The sequence below is a fragment of the Adiantum capillus-veneris genome, chromosome 7 (assembly GCF_014529385.1).
Source record: "Adiantum capillus-veneris isolate H3 chromosome 7, ASM1452938v2, whole genome shotgun sequence".
Classification (NCBI taxonomy): Eukaryota; Viridiplantae; Streptophyta; class Polypodiopsida; order Polypodiales; family Pteridaceae; genus Adiantum; species Adiantum capillus-veneris.
The window spans coordinates 109,003,053-109,015,053 of record NC_140937.1 but is presented as its reverse complement, the minus strand read 5'-3'; the positions used below and the strand labels follow the sequence as shown (position 1 = coordinate 109,015,053).

The window sequence follows — 12,001 nt, the reverse complement described above, 5'->3', positions numbered from 1 at the left end:
TAATAATCAATATCTAATTCTCCTAAATGATTTTCTCATCTTAAACTGATCATTTAATGTGGGGAAGTACCAGGGGAGAAAAAGCTAGAATATTGGTTAAGTTAGCAGACCGGCCACGGTAGGATCCAAAGGAGGAAAAATAGGGATCCAAAGGGGGGGCTATCTGCAAAAGAGCCATGTGCAACAATGGGCTAAAAAGACCCTAAGGTTCATCCCATTAAGACTTCTAAAATTCAAAGGTTGTGTCCAAAGGTCAACCTTAAGGGAGTTGGATGCTTTGTGTGTGTACCAAAAAAGTTTTTGCAATCCCTACTTAGGAGGGGGCGAGCCTTGCATGTAGGGGATGAGAGAGAAAGCCACACACACACACACACAGACAAGCTCCCTTTACACAAAGGGAATGAGGGACACATGTCAACTCCCTAGACCAGATGCCCACAAGGTGTACCCAATTCCTATTGGATGGCCTTAGAGGTGTACCAATGAGAATTAGGCTAGAGTAAATCTAGTTTAGTTAGTTTAAAAACACTTAAATAAAAGAACCAATGAGAATTAAGTCTCCTAGATGACTATTGGACAGTCTCCCAAGGGGTCCAATGAGCATTCAGCAGCCCAATGACTTGCCTGATTCTTATTGGCAAGGAGGCAAAGGGGTCCAATGAGAGCTTAGTTGAATTATTAAAATACCTAAAGCTCTCACAAAAGGGGAAAGGGGGACACATGTCAGAAGGCTATCACTTATGTTGCCTAATTGTCATTGGCTTGACTTGGGGAGATCCAATGAGGGTAGAGCAAGAGCAAATAGCGAGAGCAAATAGCGAGAGGGCTCGCCCAGGAGAGAGAGGGGGCGGATTTTTGCGAGGCATTATCACACAAACACTCACACACAGTCTATGTGTGAAGTAAAGAAGACTATCTCTTCCCAAGCTTTAATGGAGAGCTCATCACCTACTCCAAGCTTGTGAGATAGAAGCCTACATCGACACACTCTTGGCATGTGGATGCAAGTCCAACCAAGAGCCAAGCTTCAATGCATGCTCATCTCCTCTACCAAGCTAATTACTAAGCTAAGCTATGCTAATATGAGTGATTATGTGAGGAGATGTACATCTTTCTCGTAAGATACTTCTTCTTCCTCTCAATCTACTCTCATACCCTGCTAGCTCTCACCATCTTCGAAGGTGTGTGAGGTCTTGGGTCTGAGACCGGGGACAATTGATGTTGTGTTTGCTAAGTGTTTTGCTTAGTGCATGAAGCTTTCATCTTCATTGCACTAGCTAGTCTTGAAGGAACACAAAGAATTGTATTGCACAATGTCTCTCTTAATGGGAGAAACCATAATACAAAGCCTTTTGGAGGGGGGACCGGCTCCATGCAAATCCGGTCCTCAATTGTTGTCAATAGCTTAATTTCTCTCTCTTTTGAAAGTATTGTTCATGCTATCTAACTAGGTGTTATGCTTTTTGTTGCTCTCTCCACCCAAGCACTCTTGTAATTCTCATTAGGAATCTATTCTAATGAAATGGCCACTATGTTCATGCTAATTTCCACTACATACAAGTTATTAGGCCATTAAATGTTACAATATGCGTCTCATGGGTTTGTTTTTCCCTTTCCCAAGCTCAGAGTTATCTCCCTAGATTCCTGTCAAAACAAATGCAAAAATTATTAGGGCCACATATTGCAATCAACTTATATAATTTTCCATATATAACGTTAACTTAAAAATATAAAAACAAAAAATGACAGGCAATTTTGAGATTGTTTTGATAGGCAAAATAGCCCTTGATAAAAAAAAGTAGGCATCAATTTTAGGCCTTGATCTGAGAGGCTAGATCCCATTTTAAAATCACTACATCTCTAAGCTTTTTTTAAAAAAAACATAAGCACATAAAATTGAATTAAAAAAACACCCTTAAGCTCGACACCCTAAGCTTTAGATCCCTATGCCCGACACCCCACTTTAAAAATTCTACATTTTTAAGCTCTAGAGCCCTTTTTACAAATTTAAAAGTGTAGATCCCTAAGTTGTAAATCCCACTTTAAAAGATTTAAAGTTCTAAGTCCTAAAACTCTAGCGTCTCGGGGTGACCCTCCCCCTACTTGTGGATCCATGTAACATTTTCACTTTCTTTAATTCAAAGTTTTACCTTCTAATAAAAAAAAAACTATAGGTCCTCATTGGATCATTGGAGACCTTACTTTAAAAGTTCTACATCTTTAAGTTCTAAACTTAGCTAAGTCTCTAAAAGTAAAAATAAAAATCTTTAAAGGTTAAACCCCTAAATGATAAATTCCTTCCATAAAGTTTTAACTAACAAAAATGACAACTTTAGTCTATTACCTCAAGTTTAAAGGGTTGAACCAAATTCTCAAAATGAAAAGGTGGGTAACACAAATTTCAAAATGAAAATGTGACTCTTGGGATTTGTGGAGCTTTTAAGGTTTTATCATTTAACATGTAAGACCGTCAACATTTCATGCTTCCAAAGGCATTGGGCAACCCAAAATCTTTTCCTTGAGAGTTCGTTTCATATTTCAAAACTCAATACATGTCCATCATTATATTTACACAATTCATTTCAATGAGTGTCCACTATCTTATTTCAACCAATCAACATTTTTGACAAGTCAAAAAATGCTTAAAAATACAACTCAACCTTTTTCCTATTTTAGTCAGCAAAAAGAGAAAGCAATGCTATAGCCTTGCCCTTTGGGCAGGCCAAAAAAGTTCCCCTTATTTCTAGAAAGGGTAGACCAATGGAAAAGGAAAATCTTACACACATGTTCTTCTAATTCACGATGAAAAAGGTGCAAGCTGCAACTTGCAACCCAGCCCTTATACTCAAAAGAGCTCAACGCTCATGGAAGTGACATCTCATCTGTTTTGGAAGTAGGGTCCACATGTCTTCTTGAAAATACTCTTTTGTTGTCTTGGAATGGAGGCCCTTTTCGATCTCTTTTTTGTGTTGAATTTTGCTTTAATGAAAGGTAGTGCCTTCTTCATCGTCTATTGGAGAGTGTAGAGGACTCTAGAAGACCTTGTTTTATTCTGCTAGGAGAGAAATGTCTTTGCAAAGCAATGGCCCAGTGCCCACCAATTTCAACATGTGGTACAAAACGTACTAGCCCTTCTTTGCGTACTAGTTAGTAAAGTAGTCTAAGAGGGCTCCGCCATACACCCTCTAAAAGCATTTTTAGAGGGCCCTCAATAATGGAAATGTGTGTCCCATAGCTTTTCCTATGGTACCCTCAAAATTGAAAATGTGTCCGCCGATAGCTTTTCCTATGGTACCCTCTTCCACCAACTTTGGGAGTAACTTGTAGTGACTGCTATAATTTAGGTAGGGGGTGTCTCAACCACCGCCCACATCAAAAGAAGCACCATTTTGATAGGCTATAGGAGGTAAAAGGGGTAGGGATGCTAGAAATAGAATAAAAGTAAAGGGCTATAGCAAGGTACGTTTTGGGATAAAGGGGATATGGGAAGCTGGATGTCCTTTTTAAGGGCCCTCCAAAAGATAATGGGCTCATGTCCCTTAACACTAGACTTGTAATGAGCCACAAAACTAACTGAAGCCACAAAAATGGCTCACATCAGGATTGTGTTAAATGAAACATAGCTTTTGTATATGACATCAAGATTTCATGAAACTTTTTAATTATGGATTGAAGATATGAAGAAGGTTTCTACATACATATTTAACATGAAAAGTTCATAAATTAAAAAAATTACTTTTCTAAAATTAGTAAATTTAATGTAAAACTACACTTCAACACTTAACATGCAGAAGTAAAATGTCGGCAGTCTTTGTATATGGGTTAAAAAATCTTGGCACATCTATCACATACCCATTGAGGGATTTTTCAAAGAAGTTTGGGCCTGCTTGACAATGATTTGATTTACTTTCAAAAGAAAATAGAATTTTTTATCCATCCGCACAAATTAGTTGCAGAAAATGGTAATGGAAAGACACCTTTAAACCTTCATTTAGCTCTGTACTATTTGTTATCAACTCAGATTGACTGTTGATCATAAATCCCTGAACCCATAAGATAACTAATATAGTGTTGAGAAATTTTTTACAAAAGTGTCAAAAAGCCACAAAAATGACTGATTTTTTACAGGACTAGTGTTAAAGGGCCTATGGGGGAGCCATGTCCCCCTCTCTCTTGTCCTCATCATGCAAGCAAGCAGCCAGACGCTGTGCATTTGTGTTCCAGCATAATACAGTTCCTCTGCTTGAAGGAAGAGAGAGAGAGAGAGAGAGAGAGAGAGAGAGAGAGAGAGAGAAGAAGAAGAAGAAGAGAGTTTTGACGTCGTAGGAAACTATCCACAAAGAGAGAGAGAGAGAGAGAGAGAGAGAGAGAGAGAGAGAGAGAGAGAGAGAGAGATCACAGTGGTTAAGGGGGAGACCCCCCCCCCCCCTCACCCTCTCGGGAACCCTACTTGCTCCGGCCCCCGACACTGTCCCTGCAATTGTTCGCGCTGAGAGAGAGAGAGAGAGAGAGAGAGGGAGAGAAGGTCGGTCGGGCGAAGCCCGCAGGCCCTACTAGTATACATAAATTGAAAGCCCACCTATTTCAGCATGTGGTATAAATCGTACTAGCCCTAGCCTCGTTTGCGTACAGCTTCAACAGTGTAGTAAAGGTTCTCTAAGAAGTATAGTAAACGTTTTCATCATTCAGAAAAGCAGCCAGACGCTATAATACAGTTCCCCTGCTTGAAGGAAGAGAGAGAGAGAGAGAGAGAGAGATCAGAGTGGTTAAGTCTAGCTGTAAACGATGGACGTAGTTGCAGCTGCTCTCTCATTTCTATACGCTGGTATGCTAATTCCCTTCATACTACTCGCTGCCACATTATTTGCCCTTTTGCTCACGTTCTACAGCAGAGCCTGTAGGCTGCCGACCGGCGCACAATGGCCGCCTGGACCTTCTGCCTGGCCCATCATTGGCCACCTCCATCTGCTTGGCCCCCTTCCTCACCAGTCCCTCTGCAAGCTCTCCCATACATATGGCCCCTTGATGGGCCTGCGCTTGGGGGGCGTTCCCACCATAGTTGCCTCCACCGCCGAGATGGCCAAAGAAATATTGCAAACCCACGACCTCGCCTTCGCCAATCATCCACGCAGTGCAGCAGGCTTGCACATGCAGCTAGATGCAGATATGGTGACTACGCCCTATGGAGGCACCTTCAGGAACATGCGTCAGATCTGTAGCTCGGAGCTGTTGAATGCGAAGCGCCTGGCTTCATTCAGGCATGTGCGCGAGGAGGAAGTGCGCAACCTTGTGCGGGCTGTGCTGCAGGCAGGATCACGAGGGGAGGCAAAAGTGGAGCTGCGGCCATACTTACGAGTGACCACGAATGATATCATCTGCCGAATGATGATGGGCAAGAAGATGGAGGATGTTTCATCAGAGAGTGGCAGGGGCAAAATAGAGCTGCTGAAGTTGGTAAAAGAAATTCATGTTCTAATGGGCGTCTTTTATTTAGGCGATTTCATACCTTGGTTGTGGTGGCTGGACCCCCACCGCTACTTGAACACCGCTACTTCAAGTAGCGCATGAAGGCCGTTGGACGCCACATTCAAGCTATTCTTCAGGACCTCATCGACAAGCGGTGGCGACAAGCTGAGAGGAACCCAAACATGGGGAAAGACTTCCTCGACGTTTTGTTGGACGCTTCTGATCAAGATACGATTTCGGACGACAACGTCAGGGGTCTTATTTTGGTACATTCTATCTACCACATTTGAGTAATAAAAATGTTCTTCTCTCCCTCTCTCTCTCTCTCTCTCTCACACACACACACACACACACACACACGTGACTACTATTTAAAGTTTCATTTTTTATTTTATTTTTGAGAGTACAAGAACTTTGAAACACACGCACACACCCTATGTACAACGACTTCACGGGTAGGGAGAGAGGCATCCCATCACACACACACACCCGTATATGAGAACAATCCTTAAGGACTTAGAACTTGTCTTCAGGTTGCCAAGGGGGTATTGAACCCAAGACCTTAAGCACATAGGCTATGACTCTACCAACTGAGCTAGCACTCGTTGGCAAAGTTTCATTTTTTGAAATTAGTTGTCATTGACTCTTCATGTTTCTTTTTTAAATAGGATATGTTCAAAGCAGGCTCTCATACATCTTTTTTTAAATAGGATGTGTTCACAGCAGGCTCTCATACATCGGCAGCAACCATAGAGTGGGTACTCGCAGAGCTTATAAACAATCCAGCCAGCATGCACAAGGTCCAAGAGGAGCTAGAGAATGTTGTGGGAAAGTTAAGGTTTGTGAAAGAGGAAGACCTAGAAAGCTTGCCTTACCTTCAGATGGTAATAAAGGAGAGTATGCGATTGCATCCTATGGGTCCATTGCTTTTACCACATGAATCCTTTCGAGAATGCCAGATTCAAAACTACAAAATCCCTACGCAAACTCGTGCATTCGTAAATGTTTGGGCAATTGGAAGGGACCCCTCAACATGGGAAAACCCACTTATGTTTTGGCCAGAGAGATTTGATATTAACGAAGTTGATTTTCGAGACTCAACTTTTAAACTTTTGGCGTTTAGCTCGGGCCGTAGAGGTTGTCCGGGGTGGAATTTGGGCCTCCTAACTACCCAGCTCATTGTCGCAACTTTGAATCAAGGGTTCACTTGGACGATTGGCCTTCCAACCAATCAAAATCTAGGGCTTTACAATCAACAAGTTGATATGTCAGAATCTTATGATTTGGTGCTTGATTTGGCTAAACCTTTAAATCTATTTGCTACGCCAATGTTGCCTTTACATATATATTAATTTATGATAATTTCTTGCCCTTAGTGTTTATAAAATTTCGAAGAATAGTGCAAATGCAACTGGTCCAATGTATAACTTTTCTATTGTTTTAATTTTCCTGAAACTCAAATCATAGGTTATTCATTGAGTGTTGTATAGTAAGGTAGCGGTTGCTCTGTAAGATTAGCTTATCCCGATCTCACTATGATTACGTCCTATCCCTAACACCTCACTAGCATGTGAATCTCCTTTATGTACGTGCTCTTTTGACTTTATCCCTTTTGTATGAGATTTCTTGGCATATTCCTGTTGTGGTAAGCCACTTAGCTTACACTCAATGCACAAACAATCCCTAAAGCTAAACATAATTGCATTCACCACCTCTATGTGCATGGTGTTGGGGTATAGGCGCTTGTGCCTTGCCCGGCCGCCCAGAGTCTGGGCGCCCACTGACTTGTATACCTTATACATAGCATAAGTGTATAGGGGGCTGCTCACTCTTTGAGTCTCCCCACCCATATCTGTGTCGTGTGTCTCCTTCTCTCTCTCACTCTCCGTCTGTGGTGCTCTCCGATCCCCTTCAATTGGTATCAGAGCGTAGGTGCGGAGGGAGCGCATGTGTGCACAGTCACGACGACAGCGGAGAGCCAGTTTCATTCCCGAAATCGCGTCCGCGCGCGCGCACTTTCAAGAGTGCAAACAGGGTTTCAACTTCGGCATCGGCAAATTCAGCTTTCTGAGAGCGTTTCCAACAGGCGTCCTGCAGTTTTACCCCCCTTTCGAAGCCATTCGAGCCATCAGAAACCTCATTCGAGCTACGGTTGAGGAGCTACATTTTTCAGCCCTCTTTTGGTAGTTTATGCTGCGTTTTTGGATCGAAACGGAGGTTTTTGGCATAGCTTTCACACCCGGACTCGGATACATGTGATCCAGGAGTCTACCTTGGGGTTTTGGCACGCTCCGGACGCGCTCGTCATATCAGAATTTTAAAATTCTGAACGCTGAATTTTCTGCATCAGCAGTTGTTTATTGTGTGTCGAGGATTCCACACATGGTTTGCTCTCAAATGTGAGAGTGATATTTGCTGCAAGTTTCCTCACAGGTGGGAGGATACGATGTATGCTTTATGTGGTTTGATGCTCAGGGAGACTAATGTGATTGCATTTTGAGCTCGGCAATGTATGTCTCGAGCATGTTTTTTGGCAGTCACAGGTAGAGCAGATATTTGTGTACTAGATTTGCAGGTGTTTGCAATGATGTATGCAAAATGTGGAGATTGGTGCATGCATTTGGAGTGCGGTTTGATGTGCTTTGGTTGCTCATGGTTTTGAGCGTGCAGTCAGTTTGGTTACTGGTTTTGTGGCCATTTTTACTGACGAAACTCTGGCAAAATTTTCCCAGGAGTTTTATGCGTATCATTTATGCGATCTAGGTAGAGATTGCAGATTGCACTCAGCATTTGCGTGCGGTGTTCTCTATAGGTGGGAGATTTGTGCGTGTGTATGCATCGATACCGCACAGTGTGCGCTTGGTGATTAGCTCACAGATGTATGCTCTATGACGGCGTGTGTGCAGGTGATCTTCAGACCGAACAAGTCATAACTTCTTGGAGAAGTTTTGGGCTAATTCTTTATGCGCTACGGTTGGTAGTGTGGGGCTGAATTACGGACTGTTTTTGGCCATGCAAGAGGGCTGAGAATTTTGTAATTTTGGGGCTGTTTTGGGGCTGATTTGCAGCCATATCTTACAGCCATATTTGCAGACTTTTGTTGATGCGATTCGAGCCAGTTTAGGGCTGATTTGGTTGACATTTGCTACTCATTGTTGGTTGCTCTTTTGCGAGCATTATGGCTGATTTTTCATTTGACTTACAGCGTTATGGTCTGACACAGTTTGATGGTGCAGATTTTGTTGCTTGGAAGGAGCATATGCTTGTTGCATTGGCGGATTTGGGGCAGGATAAACCCTTGCGTGGTTTATCGGCGAAGCCCAATTCTATGCGTGATGATGATTGGCAGGATCTTGATGAGTTAGCCATGTCTACGTTTCGTTTGCATCTGGTTGAGTCTGTTGACTGGCAGGTCTCGAGGGAGACTACAACTCATGCTTTATGGCAGAGTTTATATACTATGTACGCGGCATCCATGTCTACTGGGGAGTCTAGTCCCACTTCTATGTCCATGGGAGAGATTGGTCCCACACGCAAGTCTCGATGGCATAGAGACTTGATATGTTGGCATTGTGGACATAGAGGGCACATTAGGCGTCGATGTTTCAGGCGTTTGAGACAACGGAGGCGACAGATGCGTGATGCAGATTTGGGCATGACAGATGCTAGTGAGATCTGTACAGTGGTTACTGAGTATGATTGTGACGGCGATGTCACATTTACATCTAGCTTGTCTTCAGACGATCTTATGTCTACGGATTTCATATCGGATTGCACATTGTCTTCACATTGGTTACTAAATTCAGATGCTACTTTCCATGTCACGTCGCATCGTGAGTGGTTTAGCACGTTTTCTAGTGGGAGACTTGGTTATGTGCACATGGCTGATGGTGTTGTGTATGACATTGAGGGTACAGGAGATGTATGTTTGTCCTTGCCCAGTGGTATGAGATTTACCCTACGTCATGTGCGTTATGTGCCAGATCTGAGACGGGATTTGATCTCAGTCAGACAGTTACGAGATAGTGGATGTCAGATTTCGCTACGAGATCAAGATTTTGTGATGCATTTGGGTTCGCTAGTGATTGCGAGAGGTGCCAGGAGTGGTACAGGTTACCCATTGCATGTGGATCACGCGAGAGACGGTGTTGTCTCTGTGATCACGCAGCCAGGTAGAGAGCGAGAGAGCAGGCGAGTCTCTTTTGCTTGTGGGTTGCAGGATACTTTGCATGGAGTGCAGAGTAGTGAGCTCGTTGTGCACACAGTTGGGGCACGACTTGAGCAGTCACACAGAGAGGTGACAGAGTCAGACATGCATGCTTTGCTAGTGACTGAGCAAAGCAGAGAGTTAGTTGTGCGAGATGCTTCTATGCAGGATAGACAGGTAGAGCGGTCTTGCTCTAGTGAGTCACGAGGAGATCGTTGTGCAAGAGTCTATGCATACGGAGTTAGAGCATGAGAGCTCTAGTGAGTCACAGCAGATTGAGTGGTCATGTTTGCAGTGGATGATTGCAGAGGAGACTGAGATGTCAGCGATTATGCAGTCATTCCTTTCTATGCTCGACAGTGAGCATGGGGATATAGTTGTGCAGGATATGTCTTCCAGCAGACACCTAGAGCAGCTGGTTTGCTCTGAGGTTGCACGACAGGTTGATGCGTCTTTTACGGACAGTCAGGAGATGCATGTGGCTGACACGCCTTGTCGTCAGAGATGCCTATTGCCAGGGATATATATGTTGATCCATGCTCCGTAGATCTAGCAGAGCCCGCTAGCATTGCATCGGCATTCGGTGGTCTCATGTATGAGATGTTGATCTTGAGGCCGGATATCGCAGCTGCAGTGGGAGCATTTGCAGTTGGGGTTGTCAGTCGTTTGTTGACTAATGATGGCATAGTGCACGAGGGAGATATGCAGGTATTGCGTACATACTTGCAGTACGTGTGCGGTACGTCTGGTGGTGTATGGACTTACACGGGAGCAGGACAGCCGGATGCACACGATCACAGCCAGCCAGTGGGCATCGGTTGAGAGCGGTTTTCTCTCGCCTTTTGTAGTCTTTAGACTAGGTTCTCTTGCTTAAAGGCACAGTCGCCTTTAAGTGGGAGGTTGTTGGGGTATAGGCGCCTGTGCCTTGCCCGGCCGCCCAGGGTCTGGGCGCCCACTGACTTGTATACCTTATACATAGAATAAGTGTATAGGGGGCTGCTCACTCTTTGAGTCTCCCCACCCATATTTGTGTCGTGTGTCTCCTTCTCTCTCTCACTCTCCGTCTGTGGTGCTCTCCGATCCCCTTCACATGGATACAACGTCCTACTTAGAAATCCCTAAAACATACTTCTCATTTCATGCACACGTGCTACACTTTAAAGCCACAAGCTACATGTTGTAGCCCACATGATGCTTGCCCCTTCATATCTGTGATGCATATGCATCCTGCTTTTATTTCCATCTTCACCACTAAGCGTATAATTAAGTCCATCTTTGTTTCACTTGTAACTCTCTTCATTCTAATCAATCGAGCAAGTCCATTATATTGAGTATACTTTCTTCAATTTATTTGCTACCAATTTGTAATGAAGCTCTGACCGTGATGATCCCTCATTAATTTATCCACCATAGGCATTACAAGTGGTATCAGAGCATGGGCTAGATTAGAATTTTCTAGTCTATTAGATCCTACACATCTTCATTATACTAGTTTGCATTGGCCTTCTTTCTTTTTGCCATTGCAGTTGTTAATCATAATTTCTCATGCATTTGCATATAGATTAGTCAGTTAATGGAATTGACATTTGCATCATCTTCATTGCGGTTTTTTGGTTGACTTTTTGCACATAGTCAAATCCTCTAATTTGCATTGGAATGCTTGTATGGAGCTTTTAGTTTTTGTTTCGGTTTGGGTCCTCACATGATCAATTTGGAGGTGATTATCAAAGGCTTAATCTTGTGGGTGGGTATGTAGTTGTTTTTACTTAGATAATAAGATGTAAATTAACTTTAACATTCAAAAGAGAGATGGCTTTAGAGAAAAGGCAATGATTAGTACAAAAACATTCCAGTCTTAGAATTATCTGTGTACATGGCTTATGAGAATGAGGCCTCATTCTAGTATACAATGATAATGACTCATTAAAGAACTACTTCCCAAGTAGTAGGAGCAAGTGTAATCATGGACAGACATTTGCTTTAATTAAGCCAAAAATTTTCCAAGAAAGGATAGAGTCCTCACCTGCATCCATTCAAACAAAACAACAAATACGTTATCCTTGAATGTGTTTTACACGTGTCAATGGACTATTTCATTTGTTATCCAGGTCAAACTTATAGATTTTTTAACTAAAAACAAATGTCCAAAACAGCTCATGTAATCCAGAGAATTTTTTTCTAAGTATTTTTGGATTTTAAGGAGATAATTATACTTGTGGTTTCTATATAGACCCAATTTTTTTATAGACCTTAATAGATATTATTATACATATCATTTTGATCAGAAGGCAACCACCCTTTTGATCCAAGTGTCTTAATATCCAAATC

General features: G+C 42.7%; 1 protein-coding gene across 2 annotated transcripts in view; it reads left to right on the top strand.

Annotated features, from left to right (window-relative positions):
• The first annotated feature begins 4,573 nt into the window (after positions 1 to 4,573).
• The window catches only part of LOC147454410 (cytochrome P450 71A1-like), a 10,699-nt gene continuing 3,271 nt past the window's right edge, over positions 4,574 to 12,001 (top strand). Inside the window, exons 1-2 of one of the 2 annotated variants that reach the window (XM_086517332.1) lie at positions 4,574 to 5,732; positions 6,177 to 6,824. In XM_086517332.1, coding sequence (XP_086373458.1) covers positions 5,565 to 5,732; positions 6,177 to 6,818 — 810 coding nt within the window. In that variant the 5' untranslated portion in view covers positions 4,574 to 5,564 and the 3' untranslated portion in view covers positions 6,819 to 6,824. Of the gene's footprint in view, positions 5,733 to 6,176; positions 6,825 to 12,001 lie in introns of those variants that run through there. The other variant, XR_015188774.1, reaches the window with a different exon arrangement.